Source organism: Leptodactylus fuscus, chromosome 1 (genome assembly GCF_031893055.1).
Source record: "Leptodactylus fuscus isolate aLepFus1 chromosome 1, aLepFus1.hap2, whole genome shotgun sequence".
In the NCBI taxonomy this organism is placed as follows: domain Eukaryota; kingdom Metazoa; phylum Chordata; class Amphibia; order Anura; family Leptodactylidae; genus Leptodactylus; species Leptodactylus fuscus.
In genome coordinates this window covers 251,440,637-251,467,846 of record NC_134265.1, presented here as the reverse complement: position 1 = coordinate 251,467,846, position 27,210 = coordinate 251,440,637, and the positions used below count along the sequence as shown (strand labels likewise).

Genomic DNA, 27,210 nt, shown 5'->3' with positions numbered 1-27,210 from the left:
GTTCATTTGCAGATCTTAGAGACATATACTTCTTCTTTAATTTGCATAACCTTATGGCTTGTCCTTCTTAGTGTTTTTGTTTCAATATTGAGCGTAATCATTTGGATACTGTAGCTATGGACTTTGGATGCAAAGAAAGACTTGTAGACTTGTACTGTACAGTCTTATTTAATTTCATTGTGAAATAAAGCACACAAAGGAACCTGTCAACAGGAAAATGGTGTCCGATCTGAGGACATGATTAACAGCTCTAGGGATACAAAGTCTATGATTATGAGCGACTTCATTGATGCGTCGGTGCACTGTTATTTGTGCAGATGATCATGAACTGTAGTCAGCAGTAACTATTACATCTCTTGACTACCCCTGCATGTGATTGACAGATATTGTACAAATGATCCCATCATCAACATTAATAACCTAAGTGGCTGATCAGGGTACGGCTTAATAATACACATTAAAGTGATCCTCAGGTTAGTGAAGGATAACTGTCCATTTAGTAAAGGGTGAACCATTATATAATCCTGATTATGCTAAAGATGTTTGTATGGGATGAGGGGAGTAAGGAACAAAAACAAGCCAGTGCAAGTTAGTGGAAGTACATTGTAAATCCTGTTGACATATAGATGGTGTACCCTATTGACAAGGAGCAGTGCGAACACCCAGCTGTCAATTAATTAATTTTTCATTTCCCGGAGGAGTAAAAGAGGAGTGCCATAATGCAGAAGTATTTTCTATAGAATAAAATGGTTGTTTTTTTGTGTTTTAAGCAACCATGACAGGAGAGTACTTCCTCTGTGAAAGGGATTTCCTGCCTGTAGACCGTATTCCCAATCTGCAGCTCCATTACTGCTTTGGGCAGATTGAGATTCATAGAAATGAATGCTGTTCTCATGATCAAACAATTCCATCAGTCATTTATTCTGATAATAGAGCATACATTTTTATTAGGAAAACAACCTTTCACAATCTATAGTATTTGACAGATTAGTCCACTGAAAAGAGTAAACTGTGATTAATAAAAAATTCCTTTTGGATTTGCAGAAGTTTTTGAAGTGATTGGAGTATATAAAAGGAAAGTTCCCTTTTTTAAGGTGAAGTTAACCTGAAACATGAGCAACAGTTCAGTAAAGGAAGAGATCGGAGCAGCCGTAACTGCCCAGGCGAGGTGTGGCTAGGCTGGATAACTTCTAGTACACTATTACGTGTTCCTGACTAATGGGCTGCACTGTTGGGTGCTGTTGGTTGGACATAATGCTTCCTGGGCCCTGATGAACCACAACAATGGACAAATCATGTGATAATAATGGTGTGGCTAGTTCCCTCAAAGCACTTCCAGTTCATGGTAGTCTTCAGTTTCACTGAGCTAGGTGATGGTGGTTGGAAGGGCCAATGATGGTGGTTGCAAGAATAACTCAGAGACATCAGCTTTAGTTTAGCAGCAGAATGAACTTTATTGAAGAAATGCAACTATAATGGATGCATCTTCCAAACAGAGCAATGAAGAATGGGAGTGTGAGCCAGGTAATGTTTTCTTATCAAGGGATGCCCAGTATATAAAGGTCTACGTCTGGCACCTGATATGTTCTTGAGTCTCCCACTTTACGGGGGTGGAATAAATAAGCCCCAAGAATGCCCTATCTACCTGGAGGGATGCAGGTCTAAACTGTGAGGCTCTTGGAAAACCTATTTTTTTTTCTCTCTAATATTTCTTTCACTTGCCTCCCTGTAATCTGATAGCAATAATTCTTCCCTGTCTCTGGACTGCAGCAGTAATAGGCAATGTCTCTAACCAGCAGGAACTCCACACACTTCCACATTCTCTAGTGCCTGGAACAGACTGCCATGAGGTGACTCAAAGCCCAGGGTTTGGGCTGGACCATGGCTATGAAAAAGGAGTGGTGTGCATCCATCCTCAATGGAACAGCCTTACCCACTTCAGTACTGGGCCAATTTCTTGGCCAGGACCAGACACTTTTTTTTTTTTTTTTTTTTTTTGGTATGTTCTGTTTTGAGGGCAATAACATTTTTATCATTTGGGTTATTCAAGTAATTTCTGCGTCTTTTTTCGGTGACACATAGGACTTTATTTTGGTTTTTATTTTTGCATGTTTTTTTTTTTTTTTTTAATTATATCCAGGAAAAAAAATTTTTTATTTAACAGCACAGTGCTTCAAAAAAACTTTTTAAAATAGTTTTTCCTCTCCGTTTATGGTACTTTTTATTTTGTATGGTGTCATCACGGGTGGGGTTAGAACGGTTAATAAGGGCACGATGATATTGATGCATTATTTTTTATTTTTACTTTTTCTATTAATCATATATTAGAATTTTTTTTTTTAATATATTGTGTTCCCATAAGGTCATGGTAAACCTCAAGGGTCAACTCATCACAATTTTTTTGTTGGAGAGGCTGATTTCCCTTGTAACCAGGGCTGGTAAATTTGGTTCCAGTTGCAGGAGGAATACAGCCTCCTGTCCATAACTATAGAGTTGATCTGGGTCCTGTAGGGCCCAGCAGCTCCAACAAACAATGATCCTGGCGGATCGGATGTGACCGCTGGATCATTGTGGCACCCATAGCTGTGTATACAGCGTTCCCCTGCCTTCTCTAGAGGAGCTCCAACAGTTGTTACAGCCAGCTCCCCGTTTCAGCTGCTGCATGATTTTGTGCAGCTGCTGAAAACTGCAAGGATGTACCGATACGTCAAGAAAGCCACTATCGGGACGTATATACCCAATGGGCGGGTCTGAAAGTTGTTAACAAGGTATATGTACATGGCATCACAGAATTATATTACATGTGGCACATTACAGCATGTATGCATGTAAATGGTACAAACCATTTAGCACTGTCCATTAGGATGCTGCATATGGATCCGGCATCACCCATTTCCTCACATTGGGGGAGATTTAACAAATTCCCTACGCCAGTCTTATGGCATAGAGTGATGACATTGTGCCGCACATTTGGTACCACGACCCCCGTTCTGCACTACGCTCACCAGATTGTTATATGTTGGTGGGACATGGCTATATAGGCACTACATATTCATTATAACTCATGCCAGCTTTCTGCCATGAGTTATGACAGAAATCTACACCAGATTTCTATTCTGGTGTTGGGGTACCTGGGTAATTTTGAAGAGGCTGGAATCTGTTCATAAATGGCTCCTTCTCTGTGCCAGTTGGGGCATTTATTAAGATTAGCATACGATAGATTGGTCTTAATGAATCTGCCCCATTGTTCCATGGCCTGGCTGCACATTTGCTGCTCATTTCCCCTTCAAATGAATGGGAACTAAACTGTAATAGCGTTGATTTGATACCGCACAGTATACACATCTGTCAGCTTCCAGCTCTATTAACTATATTCTAAAGATAAGCATTCAATGTCGGGTTAGGCTAAATGTGAATTTAAGCTTTCTACTCTGAATGGAAAAAGTGCTTGCCAGGCAACATTTTTGTCCATACTAACTGTAGCAATCTAAAAATTATTTCTAGAAATATCATTGCCCATTAGATGCTATTGTTTTTATAAAGAATTTGAGTTTACGTGGATTATCTGAAACATACTAATGCTCCATATTTAGGTTTAAGTTCTGTTCATTCCTTTCTAAAGACTGTATTCTAGCTGACATTTCCAATGAATGACATGCTACTCTTGCACAACAACTTTGCATCATAAAATAGTTCCAATTATCTGCAACATTAGCAAATACATATTCAACACATAGAAGTGATTGCAGACATTGTGCAACATAAAATATTTCTAGAACACGCAAACAAGGCCATTCGGATGTCCATTGTTACCATAATATCACAGGTCACAGGCATCGTGAGTTTGGTGAACACAAGTCATTTCCTCTGAGAAAACACAGGATTGTAAGAGACAAGTAGGGACATTCATGGGAGCAATCTTGGGCAGACACTCTCTCTGAGCAGACTCTCATTCAGGCACTGTTTGGAGGATAGTCTACAACTGACTCCGTGTATTGAGATACTTAGCAATTATTGTATATTATACCCATTAGTAGACACCGTATAGGAGGTGACTCTGTGGATGGTAATATGAATATGGGGGCAAATATTTTATATATGTGTTTTCTAGTAAGCACAGTGTATGGTGTAACTTTCTGGCTTACATTAATGGGGAGATTTACTGTCAGACACTGTTTATGGTGGTAGTCTCTGCCAAGTACGGTACTACTTAGTATTATTAAGAAAGAACTTGACCCTGTAGAATGAAGGTCCTCTGACAGACAAGCATTATGTGGGTAGTCTTTGTCAGATTTTTTTTATGTATAGGCACTTTCTGAGAGTCATTTTTTTTATAAGGAGAAATTAGCAAAGGATCTATGGAGACTAATATGTTTTTGTTTTGTTTTTTTTACAGTTAGCCTTTTAATTTTGAGTGGGCTGTGTGGCATCTAAAACATTGACAAACATATGTGTGGGTTGTGTTGCCAAAGAGTAGCTTGCTCATGACAACGTGGGCCAAATAAAAAAAAAAAAAAAAAAAAAAAAAAGGAAATAACTAAAATCATAGAACATGTTGGCAGTAAGTCACAAGATTTCAATGCTTCTTATTGTACTTTTAGCTTGATAATACTATTTTAGGGAATATTCACAATAGACTGTCTACCAATAAGTATTTGGACACCTGTGGTAGAATAGAAAAACAACATTTATTCATATTCAATAGTTGGTAGAGCCTCTGCGAGCAGCAATTATAGCCTCAACTCTCCGGGGCATGCTCTCCACAAGTTCTTGTATGACGGCTAGTGGTATTTTATTCCATTCCGCTTGGATAAGACAGGTCAGTTTTGGGTTTTTTTTGTTTTTTTTTCATCGATGTTGGCGGTGGCTGTACCCCTTAGTTTGGCGATCCAACTCTTCCCAGAGGTGCTCGATAGGGTTTAAGTCTGGGCTCTGTGCAGGCCAGTCCAGTCGGTTAACTTGATTGTCACTGTATCAAGCTGTGGTAAACCTCGCTACATGATAGTTGGCATTGTCATCCTGGAAGTAACATTTGTCCGACCCATAGAGCCACCATAATGTAGGAAGCACACTGTTATCTAAAATAGTGCAATAGGCATCGGCGTTGAGTCTACCATGCACTGGGACCAAGGGTCCCAGTCCATACCAGGAGAACCCCCCCCTCCCCAGACCATAACTTCACCAACACCGAACTTTACTGTGGGCACAATGGATTCTGGCAGGAGACGTTCTCCAGGCAGATGCCAAACCCAGACCCTGCCATCTGAACGGTAGATGGTGAGCCTTGATCTATGGTCCACTGTCGATATTCTTTGCACCATCTTCACTGAGCCCTGTGGTTGGACTTTGTGATCAAAGGCTTATGGGCAGCGGCACGACCATGAAAAACCCAGCAGATGTGCTTCCTTATGGATGGTATTTATCAACACAATACTCTCGGATGCCTGATGAGACTCCTGGTGTATGTGAGCCATCGGTTGGCTGTAGTTTCTCTGACCAGCACCCGTCAGTCTCTATCTCCCAGTTTCGGGGTCTGCCGACTCTGGGCACATTCCGACAATCACCGCTCACCTTCCACTTTGTAATCACATAGGTCACTGTCGATTTTGGGCAATTCAGTTCGCTTGTTATGTCCCTTAAGGATCGACCATTTCTGTGGTACCCGACAATTACCCCTTTCTCGAAAGTGGACAACTCTGCACTTTGTTGCATCTTGCATGCGACTAATGCCAATGCTGTTTCCTACATGATATTTAACGGTGTGAAGGTGTGACATACATCACGACCGCAGATATCTTCATTTGCATGGGTCTCCAAATACTTATTGGTAGACAGTGTGACACTGAATTTCCATTGCTTTCAACTGCCATAGGATGAGAGCAAAGGACATTAATGGTGGTAGACTGATGGTTACAGATGGAGCTCCCTCATTCTGTCCATTCCTATTGAGTCTAATGTAAAAAAAACATGACCTCTACATTAGTCACTTAATATCCATTGCCCTGCTCCTATGACGGAGGAGACCAATAGACATTAACAAAGGTAGTGTGAACCTACCCTTATGATGCTAAGCTTGACTGTATGTGTGGAGTTAATATTTTGTCACTGTAGAGCAGGCGTAAATAACCTTTTTTTTTTTTTTTTATTTGTTCAGCGTGCCAATTTGTTATAAAATCATAGATGAGATCCTCAGAATGGCAGTCAATAATTGTAAGTCTGACGATCCCCCCCCCCCCCGCCCCTAAACTAAAGTCATATGCCACAAACCATAACAGACGTGCTGCCATCAGATGCTTCAGAACACATTATTGTAATATTAACATCACTTGCATTATTCTGGACAGCTCTCTTTGGCAATTTTTAAACAATAGATTCCAAAAAGTTGACATATGCTTTCTTTGTAAACTACAATTTATGTGGAATCTGGTTTTTTTCTTATTCATAGCTGGGTTTTTATATGCACCGTACATATAAAGATTTATTAGGTGTTGATTTGGATGGTTCTAATTTTAACAATTTGGACGACTGATAGAATGTGATGACTCGATTGCCTCCTACACAGTAGTATTAACATGAGAACAAGTAGCTAGGAAAACAAATATTTATGTAACCTTCATTGTGTAAAGGCAGAGTTACTCATACTGTAGAAATTAGAATATTTTTTTTCTGATACTTGTACGCGTACAGAGGATCTATTAGTTCTCCTGACATGTCTATTTGTAATTAACTGTATTTCCCATAATGCAATAATTGTGGAGCACCTTTTTGTATGTCTCTACACTGTACCATTCTCTTGTTATTTTACATAGTGATGGGGCTGTTACCAGTAGAGGATGTGTCCCTATAACTACTCCTGACACTGCCCAGTCAGTGCTGAGATTACAACAGCGATAATGATAACCAGTTGTCAACCAGTGGTGAACCTAGCTTCTCTGCTGCCTGAGGAGGACGATCCAAAGACCCCTCCCCCCCCCCCCGACTGAATACCGCAGAGGGGGGGGGGGGGGCTCATCTTATGATCGTTTGCCTCAGGCACGGAGGGAGGTGGGGTCCTAGTGGTAACATTACAGTGAATACAATGCAGTAATATTTTGTGCAGTAATAATTTACAGGAGACTTCTTCCTACATTTCCTGTCTCTTCCCTTTGGACCGCCATGACCACTTCTTCAAGCTGTGACTTCACTCTGTAACGTTTGCAACACAGACATCTTTGACTCCTCACTTCTACATGCACCCATCCCATATGTCTCTCAGTTGCCCCTGCAGTGTATATTATGCCCCAAAGTGGCACAATAGACTGTTGGGCATAATAGAGGTTGCAGGGGCCACAGTGGACCCTGCAACCTCTATTATGTACCACAGTTGCCCACTCAACTCTTATGCCCCACAGTGGCCCACCCATGAACTATTATTACACTCGGGGGTGTCTTTTTCCCAGAGAGGTGAGTAAAACTGTTTATTATGTTCTCTCACCTCCCCTGGGGCTCTGATTATTATATTACCGAGTATAGTAATAGTGGTAGTTGGGGTTCGCGGCCTGGGCCTGCTCACAGCTGCCCTCTGTGTCCTATAGCATCAGGGGAAGCAGGGGGCAGACATGAGCAGGTCCGGGGAGGTAGGTAAATAGGCCGCTACCTGCTGGAGGTAGCAGGTAGAGACCTATTAAGTATGTTACTTACCTAGCTTGTTGCTGTTCCTGCTGCCGCCGCCTCTTCACTTCACCCAGCAATAAGACATCTGCAACTCAGCGGCGGAGGTGTGATGTCGCCACCTGCACTGAGACACAGAGGTCTAGACCAGGACAGGATAGGGCCGTTGGGTTTGTTTTAGAGCGGCCCTGTCCTACACTCGTTTAGAAAAAAAAAAGTAAAAAAAAAAATAAAAAATCAAGCTGCCGTCCCCTCCAAAGTGCCACCAGAGGCTGCTGCCTCACCTCACCTCATTAGAGGTATGGCTCTGTTGTCAACATATCCCTAAATTATATGAATTCTAGACTAACCAGACAAAGCAGACAGTGGAAGGAAAGACTCTTCATAAATGCCCTCTTTAAGCCATAGGTTCATATTGCATATACTTTACAGAGATTTCCTAGTACACAACTCTTAAACAATGGATCCATTAATTATTGCATGCTTTACAATCATAGCTGAGGGCCACTTAATGCCAGTGACCTGCAAATTTGTTTAATATACCTGCACTTTGTCCATGACACAGTATTCAGAGTCTTATGAATGCATGCAGTTCTATATTAAAGGGACCCAACTTGGTGGACCAATAAGGTATTACTAAGGAGTACACACTACAACCAGTAAATGGAGTGCTAAACTGTCTCATGTTTGGTGTTGTTCTTCTCTCAGAAAAAGAAAAAGTGGCACTCTTTTACATAGACTCTTTTTCACTTGAATATGGATGTGCTCGCTGCAGTGCCATAATAGCCCAAGGACAGGAGTGGCACTGTTTCTGGGGAAAAAGCAGGCCATTTTTTTTCTAACTTTCCATTAATATTGTGTTTGTCTGTATCCAAACAAGTGTTGAATCCTTCGAATATTGTAACATGTATCATGAAAAAAACCTTTGTATGGTTATATGTTTATATCCACATATGTGTAGATATTTCTCTAACAGTCCAGCCCCTAAAACTTGTTGTGTCTCCAGCTCTGGCAGCCCGGTAGAGTCAGATTGTACACCAGCATGAAACTGTACACCATATTGTATTTTTGCTTTGAGAGATGGTGAGATTTCTCATTGTTAATGCTCACTACCAACTCCCCACATGGCCGGATCTTCAAATCAGTCTAAGGCCTTATTCACAATGTCCAAGTTTAGTCAGTGACTGTGTGCCTAAACCAAGTGTGGGTTGAAAACACAGAACAGGTCCAAATCTTTTTACTATACTTTAAATCCCAACTTTCGGCTTTCCCAATATGTGCTGGAGATATCAGTGTGAAATCAACACCACCGATTTCTTTCAATTGTCAGAAACGCAGGCCTTACAGCCTAGCATAATCCCTGGGCTGTGAGGAACCCACCTCCCCAACTGTACTTACCACCCAGCGATGATGCTGGGCTTTGAGGCCCGCCCTTCTGACAGTGGGGAGATATCTGTGCCGAAATTAACACCACCGATATCTCCAGCACTGGGGCACGTACCGGGAAAGTGCACTGTCTGCTTTCTAGCAGTATATAAAACCACACATTGATGAGGACATGAAAGGTAAGTAAGAGTACATTGAGCAGAAAAGCCAGAGCTACCATCTGGTCATATACGCCACTGAACATTGGGAATCAAATTTTTGCAGTTTCTCTAGACCCTCCCCAAATATTGCTTTTCATGCCCATATTTTCTTGTGTTGCTAAGAATGTTAAGGAAGGATAAAATTGTCCTAATTTTTTAAAAAAAAAGTGTTTGCTGCTATTGTTTCAGTAGGATCTTATAGGCTTGGCTGCCGGTTGATTGACTGTTATTTGTTTATTAACCGCTTTGTGTTTCTTTTCAGTCCTAGTAGGCCGAGAGCAAAACAATACCCATATGTTCTTGTGCTGCCTCTGATTCATTTGATTATAGTCAATGGGTTCCAATAGGGATCGTGTGTAAATGCTATTTTAGTGGTCAAGCCCCCTTTCATTCGGGTCCCCCAGTGGATCTGAATGACAGACCATGGCACTAGTGCGGCGCCGCACCTCCCATGAGGCGACCGCTTCAGGCGTAGGTATGCCAGGGCCCCAGGGAGGGTGGCATTTTTTCTTACCTAAGCCAGTCCAGGACAAGCTGTCCTGGACTGGCTTAGCACCGAGCAGTGGATTGGGGAGGCCACTGGAGCAGCGCTGCTCCAGCAGCCTCCCCTCACGCTCAGGCAGAGAGCAGGTCTTCTCCATGCCTGCGAACGGCGATAAGCCCCGCCCCCTTCGCTAAGCCACGCCCCCTCCGCTCTGCCACGCCCCCTCCTCCCCGGGGGGGGGGGGGCGGCTTTCTATCGTTTGCTTCGGGCGGCGAAAGGGGTAGGTTCACCCCTGCACTAGTGTGAACCTAATAGATAAAGAATCTACTGCAACAGTATTACAGTATACAGTATTTACAAAGGATGAAGACTTTACAGCAATATATCAATTGAGTCCACTGAATGAATATTATACAACAGATGGTCATGAGAAAATCATTGTAGACCCTGTTAAAATTATTTTGGTTTTATGCTTCTGGCTATCAAAAGTCTGTTCCTTAGAGTGTCTTGACATTAGGAAAATACAGTCTCAGATGCACAACAACACATGACAAAATTCATACAATCACTGTGGCTTCTTTACTGTTAAATAAGAATGAATAATAATTAGATATATAGATAATAAATAATAATGAAATGGTGGAATCTGTTGTGTTTTGTTCACCTGAGATTGTATTTTTTTTTTAATGTCTTGATATGACTTATCAAATATTTATCATGTAACATATGATAACGAATTCAAAGAAATTCTACTTCATCTCATGACTGAAGCTTTTCTTCTGCGTGCAATGACAGTACTTTGTACCTCTCTCCATATATATTTAGATGTTGCAGTGGTCATCTCCAGCGAAGAGATTTGCTCTTTCATGGTACACATCCATCATTCCTTTATCGCTTTCAGAGGCCTCACAGGGTAATCTGTCCTAGCATCATAGTTCATGGGGTTTTTCCCACAGTCCTGCATGAGTTTTGTTAATCCTCTCTTCCCCAGTAGGATGTAGAGTATTTTTAGTCTCTACCAAGAACCTGCACTGGAACTAATAAGTCCTCAGCTTTGATATGGATATGTGACCTTTTACTGTTAATTAACCTGGCTCTTAGAAACTCACTTTTTGCCAATAGATGTTTTAACAGTGGCTCTTTGACCTTTATACTGGTAATATATTTTATTTTAAGTGTAATTATGTATGTTGTCTAAAGATTTCAACCTAAAAATCACAGTAACATGAGAAAGACAATCCCCTTTGACAGTGGAGAGCAATGGTAAAACCAAAATGAGGATAAGGAGCCCAGTGCTGGATTATCATATCATTTTATACTTATCCATCATAGGGATGATTTTCCATACATACTAGATTAGCAAGAATCCTGAATCATTTAGTCATGGATTAATAGGATTTATTGCTATCTGTAAAACATAACCTGAATTCTAAAATTAAAATAACATATTATTATATGGCTAGATATCCAGGTACTTGTAACACAAATGAGATCAGATTGTATTCAGATTCTGACTTCTTTCCTTTGATTTGTTGTTTGCTATTCTTATTGTGGAGGCTCCAACACAGTGGCGGCTTAGAGAGATGTATGATATACACAGGTGCAAACCTAGCCTCTCTGCTGTTTGAGGCAAACTAGAGAAAGGTGTCCCGTCCCCCGTCCCCCCCCTTAAAAAAAAAAATAAAAAAAAATACCAGACTGGTTTGGTCTCTTGATGGGGGTCCCCCTAATTGAAATTGTAGACCATGCTCCCCTTACAGATCATAAAATCTCCTTATTCTGACCCCCCCCCCCCAGTATAACACCGCCTGTGCTGGCCCACAAAGTATATTGCCTCCTGTTATTGGCCCCCATACAGTATAAGGCTTTTTTTTTTGGGGGGGGGGGTCACATTATCAATATACTGTATGTCCCCTCTTTTTTGTGGTCGCTCCCACAGTGTGATATGTTAGGCAACTACCTATTGGATAATTGCAATAGGTAGTGACTGATAGTTTACTCACCTATCCTTGCTCCCCTCCAGGCCTTCCTATGCTGCCACCTCCTGAACCCACTGCTGAAGAACACCAACATTGTGATATAACATGCAACATTGTGATATAACATGCAACGCCTAGAGGTAGAGGCTGGCCTGGGCCGAAGTGTGGATGCGGGAGTAAACTATCGACTGTTACCTTTTGGAATGATCCAATAAATTGCAGCCAATTAAAAAAAAGAATGCTATGCTGCCTGAGGCCACCCCCTCAGGTTGCCTCATGACAGATGTGCACTTGCATATGCATTTCAATATAGATTTGCAAAACTAGGTTATCCTCCTTCTGTACCCCTGCATTAGATACAAATGGAAAAATGCATAACATTTTGGATAATATTTTAACATTATTAGATTAGGATATTAGATTAGGATCAATTACAGAAATCTGGACTCAATAGTTAGCACTGTCACCTTGATTACCGTATATACTCGACTATAAGTCGACCCAAATATAAATCAACCCCCCTAATTTTACCACAAAAACAGAGAAAACTAATTGACTCGCATATAAGCCGAGGGGGGAAAATGCATGACATTCTCTTTGTGCTCATGTTAATCCTAGCCGGCTTCAGGCCTATATGGTAATATCTCAGATGTCACGTGGTCTGGGATATTACCATATAGGCCCAAAGCCTGTGGTAGTAGTAATAGCCTGTTACTGCTAGCACAGGCTTTGGGCTTGTATGGCAACAGGCTGCTACTGCTACCATAATGCCTTGGGCCTGTATGATAATGCCCCAGACGAGTATAATAGTAGTGGCAGTTGGATCGCGGCAGGGGCTCGGGGCCTACTTACTGCCTGCCTCCGTGGCCTATACATGAGTCCCCCTTTGACAACAATAACAAAGGATTATGTCCCGCCCTTCCTATTTCCGGTCGAAGATCTCTTTCCGGTTTTGAGAGTTTGCCATGTCTAGCAGTGGTATAGGCATACTGTTTTGTGGTTACGACGAGCCTGCTGCAGAACCTCATTTGCTGAATGCTATACAGTATATATATTCATTTGCCGAATGCTATATATATGTATAGCATTCGGCAAATGAACACTGATTCTGCAGCAGGCACGTCCTTGCTACGGGCAGGCAAGAGTTTTTCTCATTGGAATGAATAGTCCGATGTTAGACTCCGCCTCCTCAGACGAGCCTCTGGCAGAACCAGCGTTGATTGGCCAAATCACTGGCCACTGGCCAATCAACGCTGGTCTATTCATTTCAATGAAAAAAAGTCAACTGGTAACAGCATACTTACCTGCTCGTAGCAAGGACGAGCCTGCTACACAATCAGCCTTCATTTGCCGAATGCTATACACTGTATAGCATTCAGAAAATGAGGTTCTGCAGCAGGCTCGTCGTAACCCGAGGACCATACCCTGAAGTACATACCCAGCCCTGGTTAATTCACTAAGGAACCGGAAGTTTTCTTGCCGCCCTTCCATTGCGCATGCGTCTACCGGAAGTTCGCAGGGGGACTCACGTATAGTATAAGGTCACGCGGGGGTCAGCAGTGAGCAGGCCCGGGGACAAACAAACATTAAGTTCTCATACTTACCGACCTCGCGCTGCTGCTCCTGCTGCCGCCACTGCTCCTCTTCTCCTGCATTTGCTTGTCTTCTCCCATGGCTGCTCCTGCGTCTCAGCGTAGGGGGCGTGATGACGCCACCTGTGCTGAGACACAGTAAGACGTCATCGACATACGCCGGATGCGGGCCTGAGCGAACGTGGCCACATCACCCAGCGTGTTTTGTAGCCAGGGAGGGGGCCGGGACTCGAGCGGAGGCCCACTGCAGCAAGTCAATACAGTCGAGTCAATTACCGTATTGACTCGAGTGGTAATTTCACTGGTCCACAGTAAAAGACATCTGTGGGAGGCCGCTGGAACAGCGCTGCTGCCGATAGGTGGTCGGTGAGGCAGCGCTGTCTCCAGGGCCGCCTTAAGATGTTTCCAAGGCAGAGAAGATGCTCTGGAAACATCTTGGGGCGGTCCTGGAGACAGCGCTGCCTCACCACTCACCTATCGCTGCTCCAGCGGCCTCCCACAGATGTCTTTCACTGCGGACCAGTTATGTGACATCCTCAATTACCATATTGACGCGAGTATAAGCCGAGGCGCACTTTTTCAGCACAAAAACTGTGCTGAAAAACTCGGCTTATACTCGAGTATACACGGTATTAACATTATTTAAAGTGGCACAAAACCTGGTGAAACTGCAGCAACTTCAGATCTGTTGAATATAACCAAGTGACTGAATCATGGATAATTTTCCCATACCAATTTACAGAAGCTTTCTGTGTCAGTTCTCTGCAACAGTTTAATGTCCGTTGTTGTGATCCTATGGCTGAAGACAACAAAGAACAATAACAACGGCAGTGTGAACCCAGCATTAGGTCAACACTGGTGATTGAACAGCCTGAATGTGATTTGTGGATCATCTTGCAATTCTGGACATGCCCGTGTTAGACTGTGAGTGCTTATCCCCTAACAAAACTATGTATCAGCAATGATGTTTTCCCCAGAATTTCATATGCCATTTCCTTGTTTCTGCGATACACAGACATTAGTTTTTTGTGACTTGATTTCCATAGCAGGGGCGTAACTACCATAGAGGCAGCGGAGGCGGCTGCCACAGGGCCCGGGCCATTAGGGGGCCCGGTGACAGCCGCTACTGCTGCGTTTTGTTTTTTTTTTTTTTTTTTTTTTAAATTGGCCGTTACGGGCCCTATTTACTTGCCGATCCTGGACATAATACTGTGCGCAGGGGCCACTATGGGGACATAATACTGTGTGCAGGGGCCACTAAGGGACATAATACTGTATGCAGGGGCCACTATGGGGTATAATACTGTGTGCAGGGGCCACTATGGGGGATAATACTGTGTGCAGGGGCCACTAATGGACATAATACAGTGTGCAGGGGCCACTAATGGACATAATACTGTGTGCAGGGCTTACTAAGGGACATAATAGAGTGCAGAGGAGGGGGTCGGTCGAGGTCTTCGGCGTCGGTGTAGGATGGGGGGGCCCCATGTCAAAAGTTCGCCACGGGGCCCCGACGTTCCTAGTTACGCCACTGTTCCATAGTGTTATACATGTGTGCTATTTTTTTTTCCCTCACCTAAGGCTCTTTACCTTCAAAATGAAGAAAAAATCTCTTCCTCATTGTCACGGGATGGTTAGAGTCCGGCAATAGGCAATGTGTAATATATATTTCATGTGGAATGTATTCTCTAACCTGTTGTAAACATCAGTGTGTAGTTGGCTGATTCGGGTCTAGTGTGTTAGCACATTGTATGCAAATACCTCTAACTAGTGAGGACCAGTGAGGACAATGGGTGGAGATAATCTGATCAGTGTCTCCAAGAAGATGTTGGATGGTGCATTGTCCATAGTAGACAGGGAGTCTGCTCTCCTTGGTATAGGTGAGGGGGGAAGGATCTGTGACTCAGCCCTTCCCACCCACAGATATAGGTGTAACAGTTTTAGTATATAGTTGTAGCTGGAGTTAGTATGTGTTAGCCGGCCTGTGCACAGCTCTGCAGAGAGCCAGGATATAGTTACAGGACCAAGGAACCAAAGCTATCATTGGATTGTGACTTCTGTGGACTTATTGTTATTACGGTTGATGTGACCGCTGCCGGCTACTAACTTTGTGGATTACAATAAATTGCTGTTGTCTCCCGACCTCTTGCGTCCGTGTTGATTCAAAAGACCATCCGGAGGAAGACGTATACCTTTGCTCCGTGACAACTGGTGGCAGCGGTGGGATCAACAGCGGACAGCGAGATGGACTACAGCAGCCCAGCGATTAATGGAGCCACAACCTCAGAATACAGGAACTGGACTATGGCAAGTCTACAAGTAAGGGCCCGGGAACTAAACCTGAGTTACCAGGGAAGAACGAAAGAGCAACTGATCGAGGCACTGGAGGAGATGACCCTGCAAAGCGACCATGAGGAGGGCTGCCCCCAGGAGACTGGAGAGATACGGGAGTGGCAGGTACAGACCCAAAAGAGCAGATGGGTTGTTTTGTATGAGGAGGAATTGGCAGTGCTGGGGCTAGGAGCAACTGCAGAGCAAAGGAGTAGAGCATTACAGAGGGCTCAGGAAACGGAGAAGGAGGAACAGAGAATGGCGCATGAAAAGGAAAGAATGGCGCATGAAAGGCGAATGGCTGAGATAACTACGAGGAATTATAATCAAACGCCGACCCCCAGCCCAACAGTGAGAGAACCACCATATGTCTCCCATAAACACTTCAAGACCTTTGATGAAGCGGCTGGGGATGTTGATGGATATTTTCAGGACTTCGAACACCAGTGCCACCTGATGGAAGTCCCAGAGAAGGATTGGGTCCGGTATCTGGTGGGGCACCTACGAGATGGGGCTGCGGAAGCTCTCAGAGCTATGGACCCTAGTGATCAGCGGGACTATGAGGCCATTAAAAGAGCGGTGCAGAAGTATTATGCAGTCACTCCAGAGACCTACCGAGTTCAGTTCCGCTCTTTGTCTTACAATGGGGGAAGCTCCTTCCACATGTTCGCCCACAAGTTGAAGCAAGCATGCAAGCGCTGGCTAGAAGGAGAGGAGGCTGTCACAGTCGATAAAATCCTCCAAGTCATACTTAAGGAACAGTTCTTTTCCCAGTGCCCCGCTGAGATCCGTGAGTGGGTGCTGGAACGGAACCCAGCCACAGTGGAGCAAGCTGCTTCTCTTGCAGATGAGGGCCTGACCATCAAGCCGCAGTGGAAGAGGTTGTTTGCAGAGGAGCGGAAAACTACCACAGTCCGCCAGACACCCTTCAGCCAGCCACCCACCTTTCGTGTCCGGCCTCAGGATTACAATTCCCCCTCTACCCCTGCCCCAGCCCATCGGCCTCCAGCTATGAACAACCCTGTCCCTAGACAACGACCCACTGGAAGAATGCTAGAGCGCAGATGTTTTGGGTGCGGGCGGCCTGGACATTTGCAAGCTAGTTGCCCTGCTAACATGGGGGCACGGGCCACCGTGGCATCCCGGCCTATTCACTACCTGGGAACCACCCCTAGGACAGAAAGTTTGGCCCCATTTCCAGATGACTCCATGAATGACCCATCTGTTCCACCTCCAGGGGTCTATGGGATTCAGCCTTCCGCCACACATCCCGCAAACCTTCAGAGGAAGCACTTGCAGGAGGTCCTACTGGATGGCCGAACAGTTGTTGGATTCCGGGACTCGGGAGCTTTCCTAACGGTAGCGGACCCCCGAGTTGTGCGACCCGAGGCCCTAGAGGAGGGCCCTGGCATTTCTATCAAGTTGGCAGGGGGTACTCAAAGACGTATTCCTAAAGCTACCGTGGAACTCGACTATGGTTATGGACCAAAACGATGCACAATTGGTGTGATGAGCGGGCTGCCGGCCGATGTTCTGTTAGGCAACGATGTTGGAAATCTACAGTGCCACTTTGTGGGAGCAGTGACCCGAAGCCAAGCTCAGAGAGACGCCAACATGGATCGACCGGATTTTCTGCCAGATGCCAGCCCTTCAAACCTACAACTTTACCATTCAGTACCGCCGAGGGAACCAACACCAGAACGCAGATGGGTTATCCCGGCAGGAGGACATATGAGCTATAGAGACTGATGTGCATTCCCCAATTTACCTGTGTAGGCCAATTGTGTCATGCACATGTTTTGAGAGGGGGAGGGGTTGTCACGGGATGGTTAGAGTCCGGCAATAGGCAATGTGTAATATATATTTCATGTGGAATGTATTCTCTAACCTGTTGTAAACATCAGTGTGTAGTTGGCTGATTCGGGTCTAGTGTGTTAGCACATTGTATGCAAATACCTCTAACTAGTGAGGACCAGTGAGGACAATGGGTGGAGATAATCTGATCAGTGTCTCCAAGAAGATGTTGGATGGTGCATTGTCCATAGTAGACAGGGAGTCTGCTCTCCTTGGTATAGGTGAGGGGGGAAGGATCTGTGACTCAGCCCTTCCCACCCACAGATATAGGTGTAACAGTTTTAGTATATAGTTGTAGCTGGAGTTAGTATGTGTTAGCCGGCCTGTGCACAGCTCTGCAGAGAGCCAGGATATAGTTACAGGACCAAGGAACCAAAGCTATCATTGGATTGTGACTTCTGTGGACTTATTGTTATTACGGTTGATGTGACCGCTGCCGGCTACTAACTTTGTGGATTACAATAAATTGCTGTTGTCTCCCGACCTCTTGCGTCCGTGTTGATTCAAAAGACCATCCGGAGGAAGACGTATACCTTTGCTCCGTGACACTCATGCCCTCAAGTGGTCCCCTGCTGTTGGATGGTCCAAAAGTTATATCAATAAGTTACATGTGTAACAGAAAATTTGCTAGTAAATATGTAGTATTACCTCTAAATTATTTCAAAAAAGATTGCAACCTACAATAGGTTAGGAATCTCTGATTTACATGGTTATCTACATCAGTGGTTCTCAACAGCAGGTCACTTATACCCAGCTATCCCCAGAGTTACACAATGCAATGAAAGCCAATGCCCCCTCCCCGCCCCAAAGATGATCGTTTGAATGCAAAGTTGAAGCAGGGAGCTGTCCACTCCTTGCCTCCCCATTTGGCCCCTATACTGCTCTGGAGCAATAGGCATGGTGTAGTGACTACCATTTTAACACAGTGGTGGGCCTTGTCCAAAGGTTTCATAATTGCTCTCTATGACCTAAGTGGCATTACTTGCCTGGAGGCAACTGGGGACATTATTAATAGTCTGGGGAACAAGATTACTTGTCTGGGGGTCACTTTGCAGCTTTTTTTGGTGTCTGGGGGCCAGTGAGAAGCATTATTACATTCTGTGGCCCACTGGGGAACATTACTCTGAGGGTCACAGGGAACATTATTAATTGCCTGATAGCTACTGAAGAACATTACTCTTGCCTGGGGGCCACTGGAGAGCATTATTAGGTGTCTGTGGGATAGTGGGGAACATTGTTAGGTGTCTTGGGGCCACTAGGGAGCATGTACTGCATGGTGGGTGACTGGGGAGTACAATACAAAAAAATTGTAGGGTTTTTTTTGGCTTCTTGTAAAAAATTATGTGGTAGCGTTGGCTCCCAGCAAAATAGTTTTTTTGTTTTTTTTTCCCAGGAGTGCCCTGAGTCTCAAAAGGATGGGGAAACACTGCTCTAAAAAATAATCATAGTCTAACCAATGCTATATAGTAATGATGGAAAAAAGATCCCCACAATCACTAGTCAACACTTGAGTAGGATGGAAGATGAATCCTGTTCTATTCTCTACAAGTGTATCTCCCAGACCCAAGCCTCTATACATGGGTCAGAGGTACATCATATATATTTAGGGGAGGTCGAACGTACACCCCCAATATGTTTTTGCTTCAAACGATTAGTCTCCAGGAAGTCACCAGGAATCGTTTCTGTTTACATTTTGTTGTTGTTTGAGGGCCTCAGATTGGCAAGATCTGGTTACATCTTCTCTTATTTATCCCAGCACACTAGGGATGAGGGTCCTAGCCTAAATACATCAGGACCCATGGTTTGGTTTTGGGTCTATATTGCCAGTATGTCCACCTCATCCACAGTACGTTTTTCATTGTGCCTCCGATCCTTTTCTTAGGACCTTCGCTCTCCCTCATAGCATGTACTGTGTAATGGCTGAACCACGGGCTTAATAAACTAGAGATTTCTCCCACTGAGGTATTAATGGATCTGCTTCTGGGGGCAGATCCAATAATACTATGGCGTAAACGCCCATAGTTTGGCCAGAAAAAAACGTGTTGTGGTTTTGGAAATTGCATCATGTCAATTATCTCTATAAAAACTCCGGCACTTTTCCTGTAAATATAATGGAAGCAGAAAGTCGGTAGTGGTAACCTCGGCGGACTTTCTATGAAAGGTACTGAGGGAAAAAACAGCGATGCACTGCTGCTGTGTTTTCCCACAGTGCTTTTTTGCTGCGGCCTGCTACATTGTGCCTTAGCCTAAAGGGGTTTTCTCATCTGGGCACTTATGGCTATATCGACAGCATATGTTTCCAATAGATGCTGTTCCCACCTCATGGATCCGCACCTATCTCCAGAGCCGCAATCTGTGGAGAGGGAGATGGCCAAACTTACTGGAGTACATTTACTACTGACTTTTATTCTACTTTAGGCAGTCCTAAACTGTGTCAGGATTCTTGGCTCATTTTTGGTGCACTGTGTTGCAACTTAAACCATGCCCCTTTTTTGTACAAGTCACAAAAGTGTATGAAATTCAGGAGGATGGAGGCCTTGGTTGCAGAGGACTCTACAGACCCGTCTAAGTTTGCAACCCTCTGGCGGCCGTGGGTTGTGTTCCAGGAATCTGCAGAATTCTCCTCCCTTATCACATAATTCCCCCCCTTTGGTTCCTTTTCTTTGGCACCCTGGGGCCCTCAGCCCCCCTCCTAATCTTGAGCCTGCCTACACTCCCGTTGTTCCCCTCTGTGTCTTGTCCTTGTCGTGCCGTTGTGTGTTTTCTGTTTCCTTGTTTTGTGCCCCCTGGTCGCTTAGACTTTGGGGGCTTCCCTTCCCTTGCAGTTATGTTTTGACTGTTCATTTTGCAATCTGTGCGTGAGCTGATATAATGGTCCCACTTGGACTTTGTTTTTCCTCGATTTATGCTATGGCTTGTCTTTGTTTCGTTATGTTTTGAATTCTGAAAACTTTAATAAAAATTGATTATACCTAAAAGTGTATGAAATGCTTGATAAATGATAAGGATATTAGTTTTTTGGTGTAAATTTTGCTTGATAAATCCATCTACCATCCACCCCCTTTGTCTCGTTTCAGAACTCCTATACAAGTAAATGGTGAGACCTGCACATTAATGTCCATCTCTCCCTTCACCTCAGCCACAAAATGTTGGTCATAAACCCATAGGAAAGGAATCCAGTTTTTTAATACAGCAATATATAGTTGTGAAACAAGTTATGAATGTCATTTATGAATATGTTGGAATCTTTAACACAATTAAATGTATTTCATTGGATCAAGAAACCAATACCCTATGTGACAAGTAGAATTGAATATGGAAGAGCAGCAGACCCAAGACAAAAAAAAGTTGCCAGGTATTAAATGTCTGCAGTTTTCATCTGTCAACACAGGATAAAGCACGTCCTAGAGCTAGTACAAAGTGAGCAGCATATTTCTTACAGCCTTCTGCACAGTGTACAAATAAGCTACATCCAAATGAGCTCGCTCAGCTGTGGAGGCCATGCTACAAGAAGACGTTCAGCATATGTCCATCATCGGCATTCTCCTGCTAGAGGTCATTCCATATGCCCAAGTTACCATTAAGAATATGGACTAATAGTATAGTCAATCATGGACCTTACAATTTTTTATTTTTTAAGTTGTATGATAGAAACAGGTTACAGGAGATGCTGTTAAATGTTGGCAATAAACACCTAGTTGAGAGCAAGCCAGCCTGCTGAGCTTAAATCATATTAAATAGATGTTCTCAGGGTGGATGGACGCTCTCCCTAATGACAAGATGTCCTTATCTAAGTCAGCCAATTGGCTTGGGACTGGGTGCCACAGCTGTCAGGTTCACAATGTGTGCCAAATATTATGGTGGTTTTTGATGTGGATTATCACATACATATTTGGTGTAAGTAGATCCCTTTCACCTTAACGCTGTTGTCAGGACTTTACACCTGGGTTATAGCTTTTGTTCCTTGAATTTGGCACATGTTGGTATCTTGCAATAAGATAAGATAATCCTTTAATAGTCTCACCATGGGTAAATTTGAGTGTGGTATACAATAATGGTATACAGTATATTATTTTTAGGATGGCTGTATTCACAAATATTGTATTTTATGCTCCTCTTTTTGCTGTGATCAACTATTTGTTGTAAGTCCCAATTTCTTTTTTGACCTGTAAGGTCTTGTAACATATTACAGTCTCATACAATATAAAGAGCAAACCATTATCAATGCATATTTCCAGCGTTGAAATGGAGTAATTTACAGAACAGAACTAAATCTGCCTTTTAACCTTTTTATATTCATTTTGTGTGCTGTATTGTTCCAGGATAAATCATATCTCCCTTTTAATAAAGCACATAGTAAGCATCGTGGCCATAATGGTATATTCAGACAGTGCAGATGGGGTGGTTAAAAGCAAATCCTAAAAATACCAGTGTTTTTTGTGTTTAAACTTTTATTTACTGGCAAAACATGTTGGCTAAAGGTGTTTCACCTGAAGAAAACACAACAGTTTCAAATACCCATAGAAATACATGCCGTTTTTCCAGTGGAATTTTAAATATCTTTTAGACATTTTAGGGTATATACATTATAATACAGGCAGGGACGTAACTGCCATAGAGGCAGCGGAGGCGGCTGCCACAGGGCCCCGGGCCATTAGGGGGCCCGGTGATAGCCGCTACCGCTGCGTTTTTTGTTTGTTTTTTAAATAGGCTGTTAGGGCCCCTATTCAATTGCCGATCCTGGCTGGGCCGGGCCCCACAAATACTATCATTATACTCAGGGGGTCTTTGCAGACCCCCGAGTATAATGAACGGTGGATCGGGAGAGGTAAGGGAACATAACAAACAGTGTTACTTACCTCTCCACGATCCTGCCAGGCCTCCTTTCTGACATCTCTGACGTCACATGAAACCAGCCTGCGTCCCAGGTCATGTGACGTCTGACATCATTTCATAAGGACGCCAGTGGAGAAGACAGCGTGGGAGCCGGAGACAGGTAAGAAACAGTAAATTTTTTATGTTTTTATTCCCACGGGTCTCCGATTATTATACTCTGGGGTCCGAAAAGACCCCAGAGTATAATAATTGTTTATGGGTGTCCACTATGGGGTATAATACTGTGTGCAGGGGCCACTATGGGGTATAATACTGTGTGCAGGGGCCACTATGGGGGATAATACTGTGTGCAGGGGACACTATGGGAGATAATATTGTGTGCAGGGGACACTGTTGGGGATAATACTGTGTGGAGGGGCCAGTAAGGGACATAATACTGTGTGCAGGGGCCAGTAAGGGACATAATACTGTGTGCAGGGGCCAGTAAGGGACATAATACTGTGTGCAGGGGCCACTATGGGGGATAATACTGTGTGCAGGGGCCAGTAAGGGACATAATACTGTGTGCAGGGGCCAGTAAGGGACATAATACTGTGTGCAGGTGCCACTAAGGGACATAATACTGTGTGCAGGGGACACTAATGGACATAATACTGTGTGCAGGGGCCACTATGGGGGATAATACTGTGTGCAGGGGCTACTATGGGACATAATACTGTGTGCAGGGCTTACTAAGGGACATAATAGAGTGCGGAGGAGGGGGTCGGCCGAGGTCTTCGGTGTCGGTTGGGGGGGGGGCATGTCAAAAGTTCGCCACGGCGCCCCGCTATTCCTAGTTACGCCACTGAATACAGGTTCTGTACATTATTATGATCGCAATGCTATTCAAAATCAGCTGCATGCCCCAATGGTACAGAAACATGTGGTTGTTATAGAGAAAAACTGGAAAAAATGCAAGATGTAAAACTTCTAACAGAATACAAGCGCAGAAACAGGCAAAAATGAATGGATGTAGCTGTTGATATTATCAGAGGGCATTGTGGTTGTTGACACTGAAGGGTCCTACAAGGGACTGTGGCTGGCACTAATAAGGGGTCCCATGAGGTACTGTGGCTGACTCCAATAAGGGGTCCTGCGAGGTACTGTAGCTGGCACTAATAAGGGGTCCTGCAAGGGACTGTAGCTGGCACTAATAAGGGGTCCTATGAGGTACTGTAGCTGGCACTAATAAGGGGTCCTGCGAGGTACTGTAGCTGGCACTAATAAGGGGTCCTGCGAGGTACTGTAGCTGGCACTAATAAGGGGTCCTGCGAGGTACTGTGGCTGGCACTAATAAGGGGTCCTGCGAGGTACTGTAGCTGGCACTAATAAGGGGTCCTCGAGGTACTGTAGCTGGCACTAATAAGGGGTCCTGCGAGGTACTGTAGCTGGCACTAATAAGAGGTCCTGCGAGGGACTGTGGCTGGCACTAATAAGGGCTCCTGCGAGGTACTATGGCTGGCACTAATAAGGGGTCACGTGAGGTACTGTGGCTGGCACTAATCAAGGGTAATGTGGCTGGCACTAATAAGGGGTCCTGCGAGGTACTGTGGCTGGCACTAATAAGGGGTCACGTGAGGTACTGTGGCTGGCACTAATAAAGGGTAATGTGGCTGGCACTAATAAGGGTGTCCCATGAGGTACTGTTGCTGACACTAATAAGGGGTCCCATGAGGTACTGTAGCTGGTACTAATAAGGGGTACTGTAGCTGGCACTAATAAGGGGGTCCTGTGAGGTACTGTAGCTGGCACTAATAAGGGGTCCTGCGAGGTACTGTGGCTGGCACTAATAAGGGGTCCTGCGAGGTACTGTGGCTGGCACTAATAAGGGGTCACGTGAGGTACTGTGGCTGGCACTAATAAGGGGTCCTGCGAGGTACTGTGGCTGGCACTAATAAGGGGTCCTGCGAGGTACTGTGGCTGGCACTAATAAGGGGTCCTGCGAGGTATTGTGGCTGGCACTAATAAAGGGTACTGTGGCTGGCACTAATAAGGGGTCCTGCGAGGTATTGTGGCTGGCACTAATAAAGGGTAATGTGGCTGGCACTAATAAGGGGTCATGTGAGGTACTGTGGCTGGCACTAATCAAGGGTATTGTGGCTGGCACTAATAAGGGGTCACGTGAGGTACTGTGGCTGGCACTAATAAAGGGTAATGTGGCTGGCACTAATAAGGGTGTCCCATGAGGTGCTGTTGCTGACACTAATAAGGGGTCCCATGAGGTACTGTAGCTGGCACTAATAAGGGGTACTGTAGCTGGCACTAATAAGGGGGCCCTGTGAGGTACTGTAGCTGGCACTAAGGGGTCCCGTGAGGGACTGTAGCTGGCACTAAGGGGTCCTGCGAGGTACTGTGGCTGGCACTAATAAGGGGTCATGTGAGGTACTGTGGCTGGCACTAATAAGGGGTCCTGTGAGGTACTGTGGCTGGCACTAATAAAGGGTAATGTGGATGGCACTAATAAGGGGTCCTGCGAGGTACTGTGGCTGGCACTAATAAGGGGTCACGTGAGGTACTGTGGCTGGCACTAATAAGGGGTCACGTGAGGTACTGTGGCTGGCACTAATAAGGGGTCCTGCGAGGTACTGTGGCTGGCACTAAGGGGTCCCGTGCGGTACCGTAACTGGCACTAATAAGGGGTCCTGTGAGGTACTGTGACTGGCATTAATAAGGGGTGGAATAATTGGCAGTATTTGAGGACATTGTGGCAGATGCTAACAGGTTTTACTATGGCTAGCGTTAATGAGATCCATCCTACTTTGGCATTAAACCTGTATCCAGATGTCCTTACTGATTCAGTACTGCCCCCTATCATTTTGTTAGTAATTTACTAAAGACAGTGCACATTGTTTTGTTTTGTTTTTTTAAAAAAACAAAACAATGTTAAATGTTGCTGTTGTGCTATGCTTAAAAATCACAAAACATGCAAAAGAAATTTATATAAAGCTCCAACAATGTATTAGATCTGGTTATTATCATTCAACTATCATTAGATAGATTAATATAATTGTAAATATATTTCATTTTAGACTTGATGGCTAGATAAGAGCAGATTTATTTTTTTTTAGCCATTCACTGACTGTAATGGAGATTTTGTGTAAGTGGTTTAGAAACTGGAATATAAGGTACTTTAGAAAGTTGTACAGCTTTATTATAGAATTTTTCTTACAACTAGGTAACTGCTTTGAACGTTTAGGTGTGTTTTCCACAATAACCCTATATGTGCCCGTATGGCTGCTTTGATTTTATGCTGTGTGTTAGCCAATGGAATTCATATACTGTATGCCACATGGTATCTCCAGGCACAAGAAAGGTCTTGAGTCCATTCTACCAAATGAATATTTATATAATAACTTTTTTGCTATGTGTTTATTAACCCAAAACTTGATGATCTTGCAACAGAATGTTTCACAATATGTCAACATGACTTCCGATAATACATCAGCCCTGTTTCCTCTTAAGTGCAAAAGAAAACTTTACTTCGCTTTGTCAGCTGTGTCTTGCATCAAGTAATATGACAGTATATAGACAACAGCAAACTGTTTTACAGATATTTTCGTTTTGGTAAATATATATATATATTTTTACCAGGTGGTTCCATGACAATCTGACCCGACATGCAGCCGAGGCTCTGCTACTTACAAATGGGCAGGATGGAAGTTATCTTCTAAGAAAGAGCGACTCAAAAGCAAATGTATACTCCTTGTCAGTAAGGTAGGTGCATTGCTCAAAAGGCATGGACGACAATGTTTTTTGATTTTAATGCACTTATTAAAAGTTAAGTTTTATATTTTTTTGATCGTGATCTGTGCCAGACCATTTCATGTTTGCTTTTGGCTTGTCCTTTGTTTGCCGGTCTTGCAAACACGTCTCTTGCACATGAATCCTTATCCACTGGAGACTGGCGAGCTGTTTATTCCTACATAAAGCTTGGACTCGGGTTCACACTAGGTCTAAGTGGCCTCAACATGAGACATGTTATTTTCTGGTAACAATTATATGATTAATTCGGAACAATTTTCATATATTTTGTCTGATATATATATATATATATATATATATATATATATATATATATATATATATATATATCATCTGATATTTATCTTCGTAAGGAAGTGTACATGACTATACAAAGTGGTGTACATGGATATCCAGTACACATTAAATTAAATGTGTATGAGGGTATCCCAGATGTCAGAGGGGACAATGGGAGAGATAAGTTGCCTTATACAGATGTCTTTTACCTTCCTCCTGTTGAGAGCAAGTGCACGCTTTCCCAGGCGTCTATATGTATGTTCTTTGGGAGGAATAGCTGTTAGCCAACATTATATATGTTGATATATGAAGAGATGTATACAGATATACTAAGTGGTGGCCAAAGGTATACTAAGCAGTGTACACAGATACTGTGAGCACCATTACATGACACTGAACAGTAAACGTAAGTTAATATTTAAGTGGAAAAAAAAATAATCTCACCTTGAATTACTGTATCTAAGGTTGTACAGACAAAAGGTTATGTTTACAGATAACTGAAGTAATTTTGGGAAAATAAAAGGAGTCCATATAATAAAAAGAGTAGAGAGAATCAAAGCAGCACCTTTTTAAAATAAGTTTTGATGTATGATGTGCACACCTGTATGTGTTCATAACTAGAATAACGTGGCCATATTTAATCTTTGTATTCTGCTCTAGATTTTAAAGCATTATGTCTGAGGAACGCTTATACACAGCCACAGTATGTAGAAATGCAATCTTTTGCTGAAAAGCATCAGAAATGCATCACCGGTTCTCGTACAGTTGACACGGCTCACTGACCACTTGAATCTCCACTTGATGCTTAAAGTCAATTGTTT

The 27,210-nt window shown here is 43.7% G+C and overlaps 1 protein-coding gene across 2 annotated transcripts in view; it reads left to right on the top strand.

The window, feature by feature from the left end:
- Positions 1 to 27,210, top strand: part of DAPP1 (dual adaptor of phosphotyrosine and 3-phosphoinositides 1) — a 91,178-nt gene that overhangs the window by 20,011 nt on the left and 43,957 nt on the right. For both annotated transcript variants that reach the window (XM_075285921.1, XM_075285912.1), the window contains one exon: positions 25,943 to 26,065. In XM_075285921.1, coding sequence (XP_075142022.1) covers positions 25,943 to 26,065 — 123 coding nt within the window. The remainder of the gene's footprint in view (positions 1 to 25,942; positions 26,066 to 27,210) is intronic.